General features: G+C 48.0%; 1 protein-coding gene across 5 annotated transcripts in view; it reads right to left on the bottom strand.

The window, feature by feature from the left end:
• Positions 1 to 21,839, bottom strand: part of LOC129861358 (transcription factor E3-like) — a 60,234-nt gene extending 38,395 nt beyond the window's left edge. For 3 of the 5 annotated variants that reach the window (XM_055932736.1, XM_055932735.1, XM_055932738.1), the window contains exons 1-4: positions 21,230 to 21,839; positions 11,027 to 11,140; positions 6,828 to 7,068; positions 6,413 to 6,637 (exon numbers count right to left, since the gene is read on the bottom strand). In XM_055932736.1, coding sequence (XP_055788711.1) covers positions 6,413 to 6,637; positions 6,828 to 7,068; positions 11,027 to 11,140; positions 21,230 to 21,378 — 729 coding nt within the window. In that variant the 5' untranslated portion in view covers positions 21,379 to 21,839. Of the gene's footprint in view, positions 1 to 6,412; positions 6,638 to 6,827; positions 7,069 to 11,026; positions 11,141 to 13,543; positions 14,305 to 21,229 lie in introns of those variants that run through there. The other 2 variants (XM_055932734.1, XM_055932739.1) reach the window with 2 other exon arrangements.
• Positions 21,840 to 22,406: the final 567 nt, after the last annotated feature.

The following is a 22,406-nucleotide window of genomic DNA, read 5'->3' as shown; positions in this document are numbered from 1 at the left end:
GACATACAGACCAGCCCCAGTCAGACAGACAGACAGACCAGCCCCAGTCAGACAGACAGACAGACCAGCCCCAGTCAGACAGACAGACAGACCAGCCCCAGTCAGACAGACAGACAGACCAGCCCCAGTCAGACAGACAGACAGACCAGCCCCAGTCAGACAGACAGACAGACCAGCCCCAGTCAGACAGACAGACAGACCAGTCCCAGTCAGACATACAGACAGACCAGCCCCAGTCAGACAGACAGACAGACCAGCCCCAGTCAGACAGACAGACAGACCAGCCCCAGTCAGACAGACAGACAGACCAGCCCCAGTCAGACATACAGACAGACCAGCCCCAGTCAGACAGACAGACAGACCAGCCCCAGTCAGACAGACAGACAGACCAGCCCCAGTCAGACAGACAGACAGACCAGCCCCAGTCAGACAGACCAGCCCCAGTCAGACAGACAGACAGACAGACAGACAGACCAGCCCCAGTCAGACATACAGACAGACCAGTCCCAGTCAGACATACAGACAGACCAGCCCCAGTCAGACAGACAAACAGACCAGCCCCAGTCAGACAGACAGACAGACCAGCCCCAGTCAGACAGACCAGCCCCAGTCAGACAGACAGACAGACAGACAGACCAGCCCCAGTCAGACAGACAGACAGACCAGCCCCAGTCAGACAGACAGACAGACCAGCCCCAGTCAGACAGACAGACAGACAGACCAGCCCCAGTCAGACAGACAGTCAGACCAGCCCCGGTCAGACCAGCCCCAGTCAGACCAGCCCCAGTCAGACCAGCCCCAGTCAGACCAGCCCCAGTCAGACCAGCCCCAGTCAGACCAGCCCCAGTCAGACCAGCCCCAGTCAGACAGACAGACCAGCCCCAGTCAGACAGACAGACCAGCCCCAGTCAGACCAGCCCCAGTCAGACAGACAGACAGACCAGCCCCAGTCAGACCAGCCCCAGTCAGACAGACAGACAGACCAGCCCCAGTCAGACAGACAGACAGACAGACCAGCCCCAGTCAGACAGACAGACAGACCAGCCCCAGTCAGACAGACAGACAGACCAGCCCCAGTCAGACAGACAGACAGACCAGCCCCAGTCAGACAGACAGACAGACCAGCCCCAGTCAGACAGACAGACCAGCCCCAGTCAGACAGACAGACCAGCCCCAGTCAGACAGACAGACCAGCCCCAGTCAGACAGACAGACCAGCCCCAGTCAGACAGACAGACCAGCCCCAGTCAGACAGACAGACAGACAGACCAGCCCCAGTCAGACAGACAGACAGACAGACCAGCCCCAGTCAGACAGACAGACCAGCCCCAGTCAGACAGACAGACCAGCCCCAGACAGACAGACAGACCAGCCCCAGTCAGACAGACAGACCAGCCCCAGACAGCAATACAGACCAGCCCCAGACAGACATACAGACCAGCCCCAGACAGACAGACAGACCAGCCATAGACAGACATACAGACCAGCCCCAGACAGACAGACAGACCAGCCCCAGACAGACATACAGACCAGCCCCAGTCAGACAGACAGACAGACCAGCCCCAGTCAGACAGACAGACAGACCAGCCCCAGTCAGACAGACAGACAGACCAGCCCCAGTCAGACAGACAGACAGACAGACCAGCCCCAGTCAGACAGACAGACAGACCAGTCCCAGTCAGACATACAGACAGACCAGCCCCAGTCAGACAGACAGACAGACCAGCCCCAGTCAGACAGACAGACAGACCAGCCCCAGTCAGACATACAGACAGACCAGCCCCAGTCAGACAGACAGACAGACCAGCCCCAGTCAGACAGACAGACAGACCAGCCCCGGTCAGACAGACAGACAGACCAGCCCCAGTCAGACAGACCAGCCCCAGTCAGACATACAGACAGACCAGTCCCAGTCAGACATACAGACAGACCAGCCCCAGTCAGACAGACAGACAGACCAGCCCCAGTCAGACAGACAGACAGACCAGCCCCAGTCAGACAGACAAACAGACCAGCCCCAGTCAGACAGACAGACAGACCAGCCCCAGTCAGACAGACCAGCCCCAGTCAGACAGACAGACAGACAGACAGACCAGCCCCAGTCAGACAGACAGACAGACCAGCCCCAGTCAGACAGACAGACAGACAGACAGACAGACCAGCCCCAGTCAGACAGACAGACAGACCAGCCCCAGACAGACATACAGACAGACCAGCCCCAGTCAGACAGACAGACAGACCAGCCCCAGTCAGACAGACAGACAGACCAGCCCCAGTCAGACAGACAGACAGACAGACAGACCAGCCCCAGTCAGACAGACAGACAGACAGACCAGCCCCAGTCAGACAGACAGACCAGCCCCAGTCAGACAGACAGACCAGCCCCAGTCAGACAGACAGACCAGCCCCAGTCAGACAGACAGACCAGCCCCAGTCAGACAGACAGACCAGCCCCAGTCAGACAGACAGACCAGCCCCAGACAGACATACAGACCAGCCCCAGACAGACATACAGACCAGCCCCAGACAGACATACAGACCAGCCCCAGACAGACAGACAGACCAGCCCCAGACAGACATACAGACCAGCCCCAGACAGACAGACAGACCAGCCCCAGACAGACAGACAGACCAGCCCCAGACAGACATACAGACCAGCCCCAGTCAAACAGACAGACAGACCAGCCCCAGTCAAACAGACAGACAGACCAGCCCCAGTCAGACAGACAGACAGACCAGCCCCAGTCAGACAGACAGACAGACCAGCCCCAGTCAGACAGACAGACCAGCCCCAGTCAGACAGACAGACCAGCCCCAGTCAGACAGACAGACAGACAGACCAGCCCCAGTCAGACAGACAGACAGACCAGCCCCAGTCAGACAGACAGACAGACCAGTTCCAGTCAGACAGACAGACCAGTTCCAGTCAGACAGACAGACCAGTTCCAGTCAGACAGACAGACCAGTTCCAGTCAGACAGACAGACCAGTTCCAGTCAGACAGACAGACCAGTTCCAGTCAGACAGACAGACCAGTTCCAGTCAGACAGACAGACCAGTTCCAGTCAGACAGACAGACAGACCAGTTCCAGTCAGACAGACAGACAGACCAGTTCCAGTCAGACAGACAGACCAGTTCCAGTCAGACAGACAGACAGACCAGTTCCAGTCAGACAGACAGACAGACAGACCAGTTCCAGTCAGACAGACAGACAGACAGACCAGTTCCAGACAGACAGACAGACCAGTTCCAGTCAGACAGACAGACCAGTTCCAGTCAGACAGACAGACCAGTTCCAGTCAGACAGACAGACAGACAGACCAGTTCCAGTCAGTCAGACAGACAGACCAGTTCCAGACAGACAGACAGACAGACAGACCAGTTCCAGTCAGACAGACAGACCAGTTCCAGACAGACAGACAGACCAGTTCCAGTCAGACAGACAGACCAGTTCCAGTCAGACAGACAGACAGACAGACCAGTTCCAGTCAGACAGACAGACAGACAGACCAGTTCCAGTCAGACAGACAGACAGACAGACCAGTTCCAGACAGACAGACAGACCAGTTCCAGTCAGACAGACAGACCAGTTCCAGTCAGACAGTCAGACAGACAGACCAGTTCCAGTCAGACAGACAGACAGACCAGTTCCAGACAGACAGACAGACCAGTTCCAGTCAGACAGACAGACCAGTTCCAGTCAGACAGACAGACCAGTTCCAGTCAGACAGACAGACCAGTTCCAGTCAGACAGACAGACAGACCAGTTCCAGTCAGACAGACAGACCAGTTCCAGTCAGACAGACAGACCAGTTCCAGTCAGACAGACAGACAGACAGACCAGTTCCAGACAGACAGACAGACCAGTTCCAGTCAGACAGACAGACCAGTTCCAGTCAGACAGACAGACAGACAGACCAGTTCCAGTCAGACAGACAGACAGACCAGTTCCAGTCAGACAGACAGACCAGTTCCAGTCAGACAGACAGACCAGTTCCAGTCAGACAGACAGACCAGTTCCAGTCAGACAGACAGACAGACCAGTTCCAGTCAGACAGACAGACAGACCAGTTCCAGACAGACAGACAGACCAGTTCCAGACAGACAGACAGACCAGTTCCAGTCAGACAGACAGACCAGTTCCAGTCAGACAGACAGACAGACCAGTTCCAGTCAGACAGACAGACCAGTTCCAGTCAGACAGACAGACCAGTTCCAGACAGACAGACAGACCAGTTCCAGTCAGACAGACAGACCAGTTCCAGACAGACAGACAGACAGACCAGTTCCAGTCAGACAGACAGACAGACCAGTTCCAGACAGACAGACAGACAGACCAGTTCCAGTCAGACAGACAGACAGACCAGTTCCAGTCAGACAGACAGACAGACCAGTTCCAGTCAGACAGACAGACCAGTTCCAGACAGACAGACAGACAGACAGACCAGTTCCAGTCAGACAGACAGACAGACAGACCAGTTCCAGTCAGACAGACAGACAGACAGACAGACAGACCAGTTCCAGACAGACAGACAGACCAGTTCCAGTCAGTCAGACAGACAGACCAGTTCCAGTCAGACAGACAGACAGACAGACCAGTTCCAGTCAGACAGACAGACAGACAGACCAGTTCCAGTCAGACAGACAGACAGACAGACAGACAGACCAGTTCCAGTCAGACAGACCAGTTCCAGTCAGACAGACAGACCAGTTCCAGTCAGACAGACAGACAGACCAGTTCCAGTCAGACAGACAGACAGACCAGTTCCAGTCAGACAGACAGACCAGTTCCAGACAGACAGACAGACCAGTTCCAGTCAGACAGACAGACCAGTTCCAGTCAGACAGACCAGTTCCAGTCAGACAGACAGACCAGTTCCAGTCAGACAGACAGACAGACCAGTTCCAGTCAGACAGACAGACAGACCAGCCCCAGTCAGACAGACAGACAGACCAGTTCCAGTCAGACAGACAGACCAGTTCCAGTCAGACAGACAGACCAGTTCCAGTCAGACAGACAGACCAGTTCCAGTCAGACAGACAGACCAGTTCCAGTCAGACAGACAGACCAGTTCCAGTCAGACAGACAGACCAGTTCCAGTCAGACAGACAGACCAGTTCCAGTCAGACAGACAGACAGACCAGTTCCAGTCAGACAGACAGACCAGTTCCAGTCAGACAGACAGACCAGTTCCAGACAGACAGACAGACCAGTTCCAGTCAGACAGACAGACCAGTTCCAGTCAGACAGACAGACCAGTTCCAGTCAGACAGACAGACCAGTTCCAGTCAGACAGACAGACAGACCAGTTCCAGACAGACAGACAGACCAGTTCCAGTCAGACAGACAGACAGACCAGTTCCAGTCAGACAGACAGACAGACCAGTTCCAGTCAGACAGACAGACCAGTTCCAGTCAGACAGACAGACCAGTTCCAGTCAGACAGACAGACAGACAGACAGACAGACCAGTTCCAGTCAGACAGACAGACAGACAGACCAGTTCCAGTCAGACAGACAGACAGACAGACCAGTTCCAGTCAGACAGACAGACCAGTTCCAGACAGACAGACAGACCAGTTCCAGTCAGACAGACAGACCAGTTCCAGTCAGACAGACAGACAGACCAGTTCAAGTCAGACAGACAGACAGACCAGTTCCAGTCAGACAGACAGACAGACCAGTTCCAGTCAGACAGACAGACAGACCAGTTCAAGTCAGACAGACAGACAGACCAGTTCCAGTCAGACAGACCAGTTCCAGTCAGACAGACAGACCAGTTCCAGACAGACAGACAGACCAGTTCCAGACAGACAGACAGACCAGTTCCAGTCAGACAGACAGACCAGTTCCAGTCAGACAGACAGACCAGTTCCAGTCAGACAGACAGACCAGTTCCAGTCAGACAGACAGACAGACCAGTTCCAGTCAGACAGACAGACAGACCAGTTCCAGTCAGACAGACAGACAGACCAGTTCCAGTCAGACAGACAGACCAGTTCCAGTCAGACAGACAGACCAGTTCCAGTCAGACAGACAGACCAGTTCCAGTCAGACAGACAGACCAGTTCCAGTCAGACAGACAGACCAGTTCCAGTCAGACAGACAGACCAGTTCCAGTCAGACAGACAGACCAGTTCCAGTCAGACAGACAGACCAGTTCCAGTCAGACAGACAGACCAGTTCCAGACAGACAGACAGACAGACCAGTTCCAGTCAGACAGACAGACAGACCAGTTCCAGTCAGACAGACAGACCAGTTCCAGTCAGACAGACAGACCAGTTCCAGACAGACAGACAGACCAGTTCCAGTCAGACAGACAGACCAGTTCCAGTCAGACAGACAGACCAGTTCCAGTCAGACAGACAGACAGTATTATTTTTGTATCTGTATGTTTCTAACGGTGATATACCTCCTCTTTGTTGGAGCTCAGGCTGAGCACAGCCAATGGGCTGCTGGGAGTGCTGCTGGCTGCAGGCTGGAGAGAGGGGGCGGATACGGACTGAGGCGAGGGGGAGGCGTCCAGCGTCTGATTGGTCACTTTGTTCCCGAGGGTGGAGGAGAGGTAGTGTTTAACCTGCTGTCTCTGGGAGGCCTGGATGTGATACCAAGTGGGGTTTTCCAGGTGTGTCTGAACCTACACGAGAGAGATGGTCAGATTAGTCAATGATCAAATGCAGTTATAACGCATTATAATCTGGTTATAAATGAACTGTAAGACTTCCGTTTTAATAAGCACAAACAGATAAGACGTTTGTTGTCACGAGCATGCGCAAGTCCTCCTCAAAATACAATGGTCAGAGGGCTCCAGCAGGGGTGTGACCTACCTTGAGGACCTCCACAGGAACCTGGGCAGGGGGAGGTCTGGCCCCGGGATGCCCTGGAGCCACGGAGATGGCTGGGGAGGAGTCGGTGGTGCGTAGCTGGGCCGAGGAGACCTGCTGCTGGGCCTCTCTCCTCTCCTGGTCCCTGGCCTGCTGGCGCATCAGCTCCTGCCTCATCAACACCCGGGACGTCATCACCGAGCCGGAGGAGGGAGACGCCGCGTCAGAGGGGGGTTGGGACACGCTGCAGAGAGAGGGAGGGGGGCGGGGGGGACAGAGTCACGTCACTATGATTAGCTTTATTGTGCCCAATTTGATTGGAGGACAGAGACGGGCTGCAGGGGGAGGGGGGGGGACAGAGACGGGCTGCAGGGGGGGGGGGGGGGGGGGGGGACAGAGACGGGCTGCAGGGGGGGGGGGGGGGGGGGGTCAGAGACGGGCTGCAGGGGGAGGGGAGGGGACAGAGACGGGCTGCAGGGTGAAGGGGGGGGACAGAGACGGGCTGCAGGGGGAGGGGGGGGACAGAGACGGGCTGCAGGGGGAGGGGAGGGGACAGAGACGGGCTGCAGGGGGAAGGGGGGGGGACAGAGACGGGCTGCAGGGGGAGGGGGGGACAGAGACGGGCTGCAGGGGGAGGGGGGGGAACAGAGACGGGCTGCAGGGGGAGGGGGGGGACAGAGACGGGCTGCAGGGGGGGGGGGGGGGCAGAGACGGGCTGCAGGGGGAGGGGGGGACAGAGACGGGCTGCAGGGGGAGGGGGGGACAGAGACGGGCTGCAGGGGGAGGGGGGGACAGAGACGGGCTGCAGGGGGAGGGGGGAACAGAGACGGGCTGCAGGGGGAGGGGGGGGGGACAGAGACGGGCTGCAGGGGGAGGGGGGGGGGACAGAGACGGGCTGCAGGGGGAGGGGGGGGGCAGGGTCAGTATAAAAACTGTATACAATATAAAACATAAATGAAACATGATGTATACATTGAGAATACAGAAATGCAGTGAAATAAGCAGGAGAGAACAAACAGGAACTGGAAATACATTTGAGGCTGTTAAATGTCAACGCTGCACCAGAAGGTTTTTCTCAAGACCAATCTCCTTGATGAAGAGAGGCAGAACTCAGGGAATTGAAAGAGCAGCGACGATGAGGACGATGATACTATGTAGACAGTACAATATGTAGCGGTTAAGGTACGCGGGTTCAGATTGCTGTGCACCGTGACAGTTACAAGTCTGTTTCCAACGAGGACAACTGAAAGTACAGACCACCATTTTCACAAGACTCTGTCGTTACATAGAGATACAGTATATTTCCATCCTGCTGAGTGACTCACTGGGAAGCCCCTAGAACTCAACTAAACCCTACACCCTAAAGCCTACACCCTAAAGCCTAGTAGCTTCACACAGGGAGTCTAACTCTGCTGTCACCGTGCTTCTACACCTGCATTACTAGCTGTTTGGGGTTTTAGGCTGGGTTTCTGTACAGCACTTCGAGATATTAGCTGATGTACGAAGGGCTATATAAAATAAAATTGATTGATTGATCGTCCTAGTAGCCATACCAGATCAGCCACTAGAAACTAAAACCCTACACCCTAAACCCTACACCCTCCACCCAGTAGCCATACCAGATCAGCCACTAGGAACTAAAACCCTACACCCTAAACCCTACACCATAAACCCTCTGCTGTTAACGTCTTCCTCAGTCACCCCTGGATACACACAAGGAGACGAGGGAATCAAAACTACAAACCAAGTCACCTTACCTTCACCCCGGGAGGGCTTTCCCAGTCAGAAGTGACCTTACCTTCACCCTGGGAGGGCTTTCCCAGTCAGAAGTGACCTTACCTTCACCCTGGGAGGGCTTTCCCAGTCAGAAGTGACCTTACCTTCACCCGGGGAGGGCTTTCCCAGTCAGAAGTGACCTTACCTTCCCCCCGGGAGGGCTTTCCCAGTCAGAAGTGACCTTACCTTCACCCGGGGAGGGCTTTCCCAGTCAGAAGTGACCTTACCTTCACCCGGGGAGGGCTTTCCCAGTCAGAAGTGACCTTACCTTCACCCGGGGAGGGCTTTCCCAGTCAGAAGTGACCTTACCTTCACCCGGGGAGGGCTTTCCCAGTCAGAAGTGACCTTACCTTCACCCCGGGAGGGCTTTCCCAGTCAGAAGTGACCTTACCTTCACCCCGGGAGGGCTTTCCCAGTCAGAAGTGACCTTACCTTCACCCCGGGAGGGCTTTCCCAGTCAGAAGTGACCTTACCTTCACCCCGGGAGGGCTTTCCCAGTCAGAAGTGACCTTACCTTCACCCCGGGAGGGCTTTCCCAGTCAGAAGTGACCTTACCTTCACCCCGGGAGGGCTTTCTCAGTCAGAAGTGACCTTACCTTCACCCCGGGAGGGCTTTCCCAGTCAGAAGTGACCTTACCTTCACCCCGGGAGGGCTTTCCCAGTCAGAAGTGACCTTACCTTCACCCCGGGAAGGGCTTTCCCAGTCAGAAGTGACCTTACCTTCACCCCGGGAAGGGCTTTCCCAGTCAGAAGTGACCTTACCTTCACCCCGGGAGGGCTTTCCCAGTCAGAAGTGACCTTACCTTCACCCCGGGAGGGCTTTCCCAGTCAGAAGTGACCTTACCTTCACCCCGGGAGGGCTTTCCCAGTCAGAAGTGACCTTACCTCCACCCCGGGAGGGCTTTCCCAGTCAGAAGTGACCTTACCTTCACCCCGGGAAGGGCTTTCCCAGTCAGAAGTGACCTTACCTTCACCCCGGGAAGGGCTTTCCCAGTCAGAAGTGACCTTACCTTCACCCCGGGAGGGCTTTCCCAGTCAGAAGTGACCTTACCTTCACCCTGGGAGGGCTTTCCCAGTCAGAAGTTCCCACAACATGATCACGCTTGAACTAACATGACTATCTAAGGTTGTGCGAGTCCAAGATCTAGATCAACATGACGAAGGTTGTGTGAAGTTACTACCGTAACCCTCCAGCATCAAACACAACCTCTCCAAAGCGGAAACGAAGATGTATAAAATCTCTGTAAGCATTGTAAATGTTCCCCTATCGAGACGCCAACACTGTCACTGAACACATTACAATTAACAATCAAATCAAACATTTTGTCTTTCAATAGGTCACACAAAATACTACCATTACTACCGGAGAATGTCCTAACAGATTGTCTACTCCAAACACCTACTCTCTTGTCCGTCCGTCCGTGTCCCCCCACCCCCACCCCAAAAAAAGAGACTAATAACATTGCCTTCAACTCTCATCCTCCTCGATGTGTCCGTGTATTCTTGCTGAGTCACTGTGTATTCTTGCTGAGTCACTGTGTATTCTTGCTGAGTCACTGTGTATTCTTGCTGAGTCACTGTGTATTCTTGCTGAGTCACTGTGTATTCTTGCTGAGTCACTGTGAATACACTGTGGGATTTCCCCGGGGGTTTAGACAAGAGGAGAAACAACAGTAACCTGATCGTCTGTCTCTCTGTGAAGCAGAGAGAATCATTTCCTTATTCCTCGTGTTACTATTTTTCTTTCTATCAGAAAGTTTTTTTTTTTTTTTAACTCTTTCATTTGTTTGTTAAAGGGCTCGTCAAAGCCAGCGTTTCACGGTTAAGCCCACACCCGTTGTATTCGGCGCATGTGAACAAATACAATTCGATTGGATTGAGCTAGGCAGTGCACAGACACGTTTTGGTAAAACAGTTCCGTGTACATGATGGACAGGGGAGGACAAGAATGGGAGGGGAGGACACGAATGGGAGGGGAGGACACGAATGGGAGGGGAGGACAAGAATGGGAGGGGAGGACAAGAATGGGAGGGGAGGACAAGAATGGGAGGGGAGGACACGAATGGGAGGGGAGGACATGAAGGTAGCATCTGGTCTGACCTAGAACAGTGTGTGTGGGAGTCAGTTTAGAACAGTGTGTGTGTGTCAGTGTCCGTGTGTGTGTGTGTGTGTGTGTGTGTGTATATGTAATGACACAGATACTTACTCTCAGATGTGAGTGTGTGTGTGTGTGTGTGTGTGTGTGTGTGTGTGTGTGTGTGTGTGTGTGTGTGTATATGTAATGACACAGATACTTACTCTCAGATGTGAGTGTGTGTGTGTGTGTGTGTCAGTGTGAGTGTGAGTGTATATATATATATATATATATATATATATATATATATATATATATATATATATATATATATATATATATATATATTCACCTCAGAGTGATGGGCTGGCTCTTCAGCTGGTAGAAGGTATCAGAGTCTGAAGGGAGGATGCTCTCAACCTCGATATCTGCTACTATCCCCGACTCAGGTAGGAGAGGCTCCACACTGGAAACAAAACAACAACATACAACTACAGGTCAGTAACATACAACTACAGGTCAGTAACATACACCTACAGGTCAGTAACATACAACTACAGGTCAGTAACATACACCTACAGGTCAGTAACATACAACTACAGGTCAGTAACATACAACTACAGGTCAGTAACATACAACTACAGGTCAGTAACATACACCTACAGGTCAGTAACATACAACTACAGGTCAGTAACATACACCTACAGGTCAGTAACATACAACTACAGGTCAGTAACATACAACTACAGGTCAGTAACATACAACTACAGGTCAGTAACATACAACTACAGGTCAGTAACATACAACTACAGGTCAGTAACATACACCTACAGGTCAGTAACATACAACTACAGGTCAGTAACATACAACAACATACAACTACAGGTCAGTAACATACACCTACAGGTCAGTAACATACAACTACAAGTCAGTAACATACAACTACAGGTCAGTAACATACAACTACAGGTCAGTAACATACAACAACATACAACTACAGGTCAGTAACATACAACTACAAGTCAGTAACATACAACTACAGGTCAGTAACATACACCTACAGGTCAGTAACATACAACTACAGGTCAGTAACATACAACTACAGGTCAGTAACATACACCTACAGGTCAGTAACATACAACTACAGGTCAGTAACATACAACTACAGGTCAGTAACATACAACTACAAGTCAGTAACATACAACTACAGGTCAGTAACATACACCTACAGGTCAGTAACATACACCTACAGGTCAGTAACATACAACTACAGGTCAGTAACATACAACTACAGGTCAGTAACATACACCTACAGGTCAGTAACATACACCTACAGGTCAGTAACATACAACTACAGGTCAGTAACATACAACTACAGGTCAGTAACATACACCTACAGGTCAGTAACATACACCTACAGGTCAGTAACATACAACTACAGGTCAGTAACATACAACTACAGGTCAGTAACATACAACTACAGGTCAGTAACATACAACTACAGGTCAGTAACACACAACTACAGGTCAGTAACATACAACAACATACAACTACAGGTCAGTAACATACAACATACAACTACAGGTCAGTAACACACAACTACAGGTCAGAAACACACAACTACAGGTCAGTAACACACAACTACAGGTCAGTAACACACAACTACAGGTCAGTAACATACAACAACATACATATATATATATATATGTGTGTGTGTTTTTGCTTTTCATTATAGGTTGATGAGTGTAGATTGATGAGGGGGGGGAAACTATAATACATTTTAGAATAAGGCTGTAACGTAACAATGTGGAAAGAGTCAAGGGTTGTGCATATTTTCTGAAGGCGTTGTATATTTACTGAACAAAACTATAAAACACAACATGTAAAGTGTTGATCCATGCTTCATGAGCTGAAATAAAAGATCCCAGAAATGTTCCATACTCACAAAAAGCATATTTCTCTTCCCAGTTAGTGAGCATTTCTCCTTTGCCAAGATATATATCCACCTGATAGGTGTGGAATATCAATAAGCTGATTAAACAGCATGATCATTACACAGGTGCACCTTGTGCTGGGAGACAAAAGGCCACTAAAAGGTGCAGTTTTGTCACACGACACAATGCTACAGATGTCTCAAGTTTTGAAGGAGCACGCAAATGGCGTGCTGACTGCAGGAATGTCCACCAGAGCTGTTGCCAGAGAATTTAATGTTAATTTCTCTACCATAAACCGCCTCCAACGTTGCTTTAGAGAATTTACATTAAGTACAACCAGACTAAAAACCCTGGGCCACATGTAACCATGCCAGCCCAGGACTTCCATATCCTGCTTCTCTACCTGCGAGAGACCAGCCACCTGGACAGCTGATGAAACTGAGGAGCATTTATGTCTATAATAAAGCTATTTATGTCTGTAATAAAGCCCTTTTGCGGGGAAAAACTCATTCTGAATGGCTGGGCCTCCTGGCTCCCCATGGCTGCGCCCCTGCCCAGTCAGGTAAAATCCATAGATTAGGGCCTCATCAATTCATTTAAATTGACTGATTTCCTTATATAACTGCAATTCAGTACACATTTTTAATTGTTACATATATATTTTTTTTTGTTTAGTATACATTATAGCAGGTCTCGTCAGTAGCCTAGGCTGAGGGGAAAAATATATCCAAAAAACACCAAACCCGGATGCCAAGCAGACGTCCACAGAATGTAAACACGGAAACGCCGCCAAGATGTCTTGTTCTAGAATTACCACCGAAGAATGACACCGCGACGACAGAACCAAATACGAGCTCATATTAGTATATGAGTATATTATATTAATAATAGTATATTAATATTATGATATGAAAACAATAATATGTCCGACTCACCAATAAATGAATAAATAGTCCCGTTGCCTTCAGGAGAAAAATAACTGAAAGCCCGTTAGCTTGAAACACGAGTAATGGAATTCCATAATCGGTCCTTGGTGGGGAAAATATTCCAGTCTCACAATTAGGTTTATGCAGAAAAACGAGAATTAGTTTGTCAAAACAAAAATGTCGTTTTTTATTTTATAGAATAGGAAGCCATGTTATCATCATAAAGAGGAGGATGTAGCCTTCTGCTCCGCTCAACGGTTAAACCGACAAAACCTCTATAGAAACCTCATCAACATTCAACTAGGGCCCACCAAAAATATAGGTTTTTGCCTCAGCGATCAAATGACCGTTAAGACAATAAAATCGAAGAATGCCCTTTGTATCCTAAGAAATTGGCTTGTTACATCGTATTAGTTGCTTAGGCTACAGCGCGACAAAATGACAGGCATCCGTAGAGCTGCTAAAAATAGGAAGCTAGTGAACTAAACCCATTACTACCCGGACTACTATAAATCACGCACCACCTTTCTGTCAAATGAAACGTTAGAATATTGTAGCCTAACTGCAGTTAATGACTGTAGAACATTGTAGTGTAAACATTGTAACAACACAATAGGCAGGGGAAAGATTGTATCAATATTACTGTTATTAGACAAGGAGGCAGATGAAACATTATAACATGTTCTCGTCAAAATAGCCGAGTCTAAACGAAATCCTACCAAATGGAGCCTAGTGGTAAAAGATTTGTATAACTAAACCAAGATAGACCACTGTCTGTCGTTTCAAACGGGAACAAATGAGTCAGTGGGCAGAGCAAGCAGGGGGGAGGGGCATAGCCAGACACGAGTTAGCGAGATCCCATTGGTCCGTCCTAGCATATACTTGCATATTTCCGTTAGGGAACGCCTACTCTGTGAAATGTGAAATAATAACTACAATTTGCATCTGCACTCCAAAACAACAAAAAAACATTTTAAACTTTGGGAAAGGGTAGTCTACAAAACTTTGTACACTCTGTTCGTAACAGATTTTAGTTTTGGGAACAGAAAACTCTTTTCATCAATGAGAAAATTAGCAGAATGTTGGCCAAAATACATCTCCTCCTACAGCAAGCCACTGGGCCATATTTGGTCGTGAGTGGAAACGTGAAGTGGATGTGTCACATTTATACATCAAGTGAAATATCTGTCTCATTATTTTATCTGTGCTTATAGTCTTATTTTAATTGATCACAAAGAAAACAATTAATTAATATGTTTTTCTTGGTATAAACCTGGTCATTTAGTGATGTCTCTAATCCGACCTGGTCATTTAGTGATGTCTCTAATCCGACCTGGTCCTTTAGTGATGTCTCTAATCTGTACCAACCTGGTCATTTAGTGATGTCTCTAATCCGACCTGGTCATTTAGTGATGTCTCTAATCCGACCTGGTCCTTTAGTGATGTCTCTAATCCGACCTGGTCCTTTAGTGATGTCTCTAATCTGTACCATTATATAAAAAACTACAACAAAAACAATAGAGAAAGAGAAACAACAATGTGTTAAACCAGCTGCTAGTACAGTAGACTACGGTCGACGCGAGCGCGGTAGACTACAGTAGACGCGAGCGCGGTAGACTACGGTCGACGCGAGCGCGGTAGACTACGGTCGACGCGAGCGCGGTAGACTACGGTCGACGCGAGCGCGGTAGACTACGGTCGACGCGAGCGCGGTAGACTACGGTCGACGCGAGCGCGGTAGACTACGGTCGACGCCAGCGCGGTAGACTACGGTCGACGCGAGCGCGGTAGACTACGGTCGACGCGAGCGCGGTAGACTACGGTCGACGCGAGCGCGGTAGACTACGGTCGACGCGAGCGCGGTAGACTACGGTCGACGCGAGCGCGGTAGACTACGGTCGACGCCAGCGCGGTAGACTACGGTCGACGCCAGCGCGGTAGACTACGGTCGACGCCAGCGCGGTAGACTACGGTCGACGCGAGCGCGGTAGACTACGGTCGACGCGAGCGCGGTAGACTACGGTCGACGCCAGCGCGGTAGACTACGGTCGACGCCAGCGCGGTAGACTACGGTCGACGCCAGCGCGGTAGACTACGGTCGACGCCAGCGCGGTAGACTACGGTCGACGCGAGCGCGGTAGACTACGGTCGACGCGAGCGCGGTAGACTACGGCCGACGCGAGCGCAGTAGACTACGGCCGACGCGAGCGCAGTAGACTATGGTCGAAGCGAGTGCGGTAGGCTACGGTAGACGCGAGCGCGGTAGACTACAGTAGACGCGAGCGCGGTAGACTACGGTAGTAGTAAAGTAGGCTTGTGGTGATGTGTGTTTTGGCCTATATGTTTATTTAAATGTATTTACATTTTTAATACCAGCCCCCAACCCGCAGGAGACCTTTTGGTAGGCCGTCATTGTAAATAAGAATTTGCTATTAACTGACTTGCCTAGTTAAATAAAGGTTAAATACATTTAAAAAGTACAGAAAGTAGGAATAGTCCACCCAACATGCCCCTCAGTGTGATGTTATCGTAGGAGTAGTCCACCCAGCATGCCCCTCAGTGTGATGTTATCGTAGGAATAGCCCACCCAGCATGCCCCTCAGTGTGATGTTATCGTAGGAATAGTCCACCCAGCATGCACCTCAGTGTAATGTTATCGTAGGAATAGTCCACCCAGCATGCACCTCAGTGTGATGTTATCGTAGGAATAGTCCACCCAGCATGCCCCTCAGTGTGATGTTATCGTAGGAATAGTCCACCCAGCATGCCCCTCAGTGTGATGTTATCGTAGGAATAGTCCACCCAGCATGCCCCTCAGTGTGATGTTATCGTAGGAATAGTCCACCCAGCATGCCCCTCAGTGTGATGTTATCGTAGGAGTAGTCCACCCAGCATGCCCCTCAGTGTGATGTTATCGTAGGAATAGTCCACCCAGCATGCCCCTCAGTGTGATGTTATCGTAGGAATAGTCCACCCAGCATGCCCCTCAGTGTGATGTTATCGTAGGAATAGTCCACCCAGCATGCCCCTCAGTGTGATGTTATCGTAGGAATAGTCCACCCAGCATGCCCCTCAGTGTGATGTTATCGTAGGAATAGTCCACCCAGCATGCCCCTCAGTGTGATGTTATCGTAGGAGTAGTCCACCCAGCATGCCCCTCAGTGTGATGTTATCGTAGGAATAGTCCACACAGCATGCCCCTCAGTGTGATGTTATCGTAGGAATAGTCCACCCAGCATGCCCCTCAGTGTGATGTTATCGTAGGAATAGTCCACCCAGCATGCACCTCAGTGTGATGTTATCGTAGGAATAGTCCACCCAGCATGCCCCTCAGTGTGATGTTATCGTAGGAGTAGTCCACCCAGCACAGTGTGATGTTATTGGGGAGATGTGTTTTCATTTAGTTGGTCAAACCATACTAAATAACAACCCCTCAGCAGATCTACATTCATCCCAGACCAGGCTGTAGATAGGGTGCCATTTGGGACTAAAATCCCTATATAGTGCACTACTTTAGATCAAGGACCATCAAAAGTAGTGCACTATATAGGCAATAGGGTGCCATTTGGAATGTGACCCACAGGAAGCCATAAAAATGAGCTGAGAGGGAGATTTCTGCTGAGTCATTTCCACTCAGACACAAGGTCCACACGCATGGCACACACACACACACACACACACACACACACACACACACACACACACACACACACACACACACACACACACACACACACACACACACACACACACACACACAGGATGAGAGAGTATGTTATAACAACCGTCCAGGAATTTAAAACCCATTCATAACATAAAATACAGATTGAGTAACTTTCAAGAAGTGTTAAAGTTTACTGAATTACAGCTATAGTTATAGCCCGAGTAAATCATCATAGTTAAATAACTCAGCATTATACAACTTGCCTTTTTATACAACATGTGGACATTGAAAGTGTAACAAAATACAATATATTCAATCCCAAGTTCAGTAGGTCTGTTTCATCTATAACAGGAACAGTTCAGTAGGTCTGTTTCATCTATAACAGGAACAGTTCAGTAGGTCTGTTTCATCTATAACAGGAACAGTTCAGTAGGTCTGTTTCATCTATAACAGGAACAGTTCAGTAGGTCTGTTTCATCTATAACAGGAACAGTTCAGTAGGTCTGTTTCATCTATAACAGGAACAGTTCAGTAGGTCTGTTTCATCTATAACAGGAACAGTTCAGTAGGTCTGTTTCATCTATAACAGGAACAGTTCAGTAGGTCTGTTTCATCTATAACAGGAACAGTTCAGTAGGTCTGTTTCATCTATAACAGGAACAGTTCAGTAGGTCTGTTTCATCTATAACAGGAACAGTTCAGTAGGTCTGTTTCAACTATAACAGGAACAGTTCAGTAGGTCTGTTTCATCTATAACAGGAACAGTTCAGTAGGTCTGTTTCAACTATAACAGGAACAGTTCAGTAGGTCTGTTTCAACTATAACAGGAACAGTTCAGTAGGTCTGTTTCATCTATAACAGGAACAGTCTGTTTCAACTATAACAGGTACAGTTCAGTAGGTCTGTTTCATCTATAACAGGAACAGTTCAGTAGGTCTGTTTCATCTATAACAGGAACAGTTCAGTAGGTCTGTTTCATCTATAACAGGAACAGTTCAGTAGGTCTGTTTCATCTATAACAGGAACAGTCTGTTTCAACTATAACAGGAACAGTTCAGTAGGTCTGTTTCATCTATAACAGGAACAGTTCAGTAGGTCTGTTTCATCTATAACAGGAACAGTTCAGTAGGTCTGTTTCATCTATAACAGGAACAGTTCAGTAGGTCTATTTTATCTATAACAGGAACAGTTCAGTAGGTCTGTTTCATCTATAACAGGAACAGTTCAGTAGGTCTGTTTCATCTATAACAGGAACAGCTCAGTAGGTCTGTTTCATCTATAACAGGAACAGTTCAGTAGGTCTGTTTCATCTATAACAGGAACAGTTCAGTAGGTCTGTTTCATCTATAACAGGAACAGTCTGTTTCAACTATAACAGGAACAGTTCAGTAGGTCTGTTTCATCTATAACAGGAACAGTTCAGTAGGTCTGTTTCATCTATAACAGGAACAGTCTGTTTCAACTATAACAGGAACAGTTCAGTAGGTCTGTTTCATCTATAACAGGAACAGCTCAGTAGGTCTGTTTCATCTATAACAGGAACAGTTCAGTAGGTCTGTTTCATCTATAACAGGAACAGTTCAGTAGGTCTGTTTCATCTATAACAGGAACAGTTCAGTAGGTCTGTTTCATCTATAACAGGAACAGTCTGTTTCAACTATAACAGGAACAGTTCAGTAGGTCTGTTTCATCTATAACAGGAACAGCTCAGTAGGTCTGTTTCATCTATAACAGGAACAGTTCAGTAGGTCTGTTTCATCTATAACAGGAACAGTTCAGTAGGTCTGTTTCATCTATAACAGGAACAGTTCAGTTGGTCTGTTTCATCTATAACAGGAACAGTTCAGTAGGTCTGTTTCATCTATAACAGGAACAGTTCAGTAGGTCTGTTTCAACTATAACAGGAACAGTTCAGTAGGTCTGTTTCAACTATAACAGGAACAGTTCAGTAGGTCTGTTTCATCTATAACAGGAACAGTTCAGTAGGTCTGTTTCATCTATTCCAGGAACAGTTCAGTAGGTCTGTTTCATCTATAACAGGAACAGTTCAGTAGGTCTGTTTCATCTATAACAGGAACAGTTCAGTAGGTCTGTTTCATCTATAACAGGAACAGTTCAGTAGGTCTGTTTCATCTATAACAGGAACAGTCTGTTTCAACTATAACAGGTACAGTTCAGTAGGTCTGTTTCATCTATAACAGGAACAGTTCAGTAGGTCTGTTTCATCTATAACAGGAACAGTTCAGTAGGTCTGTTTCATCTATAACAGGAACAGTTCAGTAGGTCTGTTTCATCTATAACAGGAACAGTTCAGTAGGTCTGTTTCATCTATAACAGGAACAGTCTGTTTCAACTATAACAGGTACAGTTCAGTAGGTCTGTTTCATCTATAACAGGAACAGTTCAGTAGGTCTGTTTCATCTATAACAGGAACAGTTCAGTAGGTCTGTTTCATCTATAACAGGAACAGTTCAGTAGGTCTGTTTCATCTATAACAGGAACAGTTCAGTAGGTCTGTTTCAACTATAAAAGGAACAGTTCAGTAGGTCTGTTTCATCTATAACAGGAAACAGTTCAGTAGGTATGTTTCATCTATAACAGGAACAGTTCAGTAGGTCTGTTTCATCTATAACAGGAACAGTTCAGTAGGTCTGTTTCATCTATAACAGGAACAGTTCAGTAGGTCTGTTTCATCTATAACAGGAACAGTTCAGTAGGTCTGTTTCATCTATAACAGGAACAGTTCAGTAGGTCTGTTTCATCTATAACAGGAACAGTTCAGTAGGTCTGTTTCATCTATAACAGGAACAGTTCAGTAGGTCTGTTTCATCTATAACAGGAACAGTTCAGTAGGTCTGTTTCATCTATAACAGGAACAGTTCAGTAGGTCTGTTTCAACTATAACAGGAACAGTTCAGTAGGTCTGTTTCATCTATAACAGGAAACAGTTCAGTAGGTCTGTTTCAACTATAACAGGAACAGTTCAGTAGGTCTGTTTCATCTATAACAGGAAACAGTTCAGTAGGTCTGTTTCATCTATAACAGGAACAGTTCAGTAGGTCTGTTTCAACTATAACAGGAATGCAAACTTAACAGCTATGTGGAATCAAATGCACTTTGGCTTTTCATTTCAGGTGAAGGTAGCTAATTGGTATACAGACCCACATACTACCCCCCCCCCCCCCCCCCTTTTTTTCCTCCTCCTCCTCCTCCCCCCTCCAGACCAGTGGCATGATCAAAGTGCTATGCAGGAAATAGCATTCCCAGGTTATTTTGATACGTGCCAGATATTTGTTTTATGATCTTATCTTAAAATAATAAATACTTCCAACGGCAATCCTCCATTACAAAACAATCTCAGACGATAACCAGTTTGCCAGGGCTGTCTGGCATGCCACCTACTAATGAATTACGCTGTATGGTAGAACGCATATGTTCTTGATGAAAGGAAACACACATTCCATGTTACTGCTCTTGACTTGCTGTATTGGTTCCCATCGTTCCTCTGACACAGTCAGTTGAGAACTAATTCTTATTTACAAATGACGGCCTAGGAACAGGTGGGTTAAACTGCCTTGTTCAGGGACAGAACGACAGATTTGTACCTTGACAGCTCGGGGGATTCGATCTAGCAACCTTTCAGGTACTAGTCCACCTGCCGCCCCGATAAGCATGTCATTCATGTCATCCGGTCTAGCAGACAACAGATAAGCCCAATGCTGAAGGAGATGACTCACCCTACACATCTCAGCAGAATTAGTGACCCCATGTGTGTGTGTGTCTATTAATTACCCTGCTTAGACAGAGAGCTTTCTGTCTACGAGAACACTTCCTTTTCTGATACCGCAGCTGCATATATAACAGAGAGTGATGACATTACAGAACATTTACTCAACAAATTAGGTCAAAATGCCCAGTAAGTTAGTTCTACTGGTTTTATAAGTAGACAAGTGGGAGATAATAGATGGCACGCTATATCCAACGGAATAGAATAACTGTTATATATATATATGTATATATATTTGACTCACCTGATCAAATTCAGAGCTTCGGTTGTGTCTAGAATGACGAACACGGTCTGCTGCTGCTCGTGAGGCGCTCGCTGTACCAAAACGCGATTTTGATATGACTCAAATGTCCCCGTTTCCTCGCTGTTCTGCCCCTCGTTAAAGGTAGACATTTCTCTACCAAGTCGGTTGCTGAGTTGCAAACAAAGATAGTATTTTAGCAGGGCCGAAGAATCGATACTGCAGCTTCAAATCCAGAGAAAGAGGGAAAGAGAGAAAGAGAGAGACTATCACCGCGCAAACACCGTAATGAATGAGCAGTGTTCGTACCGTGTAGCTGCGCGCTCGATTTGGGGGGTGTCGTGATCAAATCATTCTGCTAACCGTTCTATTACGGGAAGTGGGGTGAAAGTAGGAGAAATCCTCGCCGACGTCAACCTGGGAGAGGCTATAAGGACACTCCTGACCTGTAAAACGACTCTTACCTTAACCGTAACCTTAACCTAAGTTTAACCAAATTAAAATATAAAACAAATTAAATATCGGTCTTGCAGGTTAGGAGTGTCCGTATAGCTTTTTTTCCGTAAACACCGAACGAAGGATCGTTCGAGCTTTTGACGGACAAGCCAGGTTTCCAATGAACGGTCCGGGTGGGCAGGGCTAGAATATTCTTTAGCCAATAGGATTGCGTAAAGAGAACCACGAACGTACATAGGCCAGTTTAGAGGTTGTTTTTCACTTACCAGATATTTCATCTGCTTGTCACAAAGCTCACAGATCACAGAACTATACCAGAACCTATATCTTCTTATTTACTGATGACACGTGGAATAAATGTTATTTTCACGAAGGACTACTGATGACACGTGGAATAAATGTCTAGAAGTTTCACCCATCGGAAAGGTGTCATGTTGATTTTGATTAATTACTGAATTAGATAATCTATTCAGATTGAATATGGAATAGGCCTATCTATAATGTCAGTGTTTCAGAGAACCAGAAACACCGTAATGACACATAAACCTGTAGTCTTCCTTTTATTTATTTTTTTAAACTCATAAACATTTCATCTTTATTATCTTGCACAGATTTAATTTTCTATATCGACATACAATGGTACCCAGTGGCCTGCCACTAATATTATTATAAGTAATAAGAATGATCCTAATAATAATTATAATAGCAGTGATACTCATTCCTA

This window comes from Salvelinus fontinalis, chromosome 8 (assembly GCF_029448725.1).
Source record: "Salvelinus fontinalis isolate EN_2023a chromosome 8, ASM2944872v1, whole genome shotgun sequence".
Lineage (NCBI taxonomy): Eukaryota > Metazoa > Chordata > Actinopteri > Salmoniformes > Salmonidae > Salvelinus > Salvelinus fontinalis.
The sequence above is the reverse complement of the archived record's forward strand: the minus strand, read 5'-3'. Positions and strand labels throughout refer to the sequence as shown.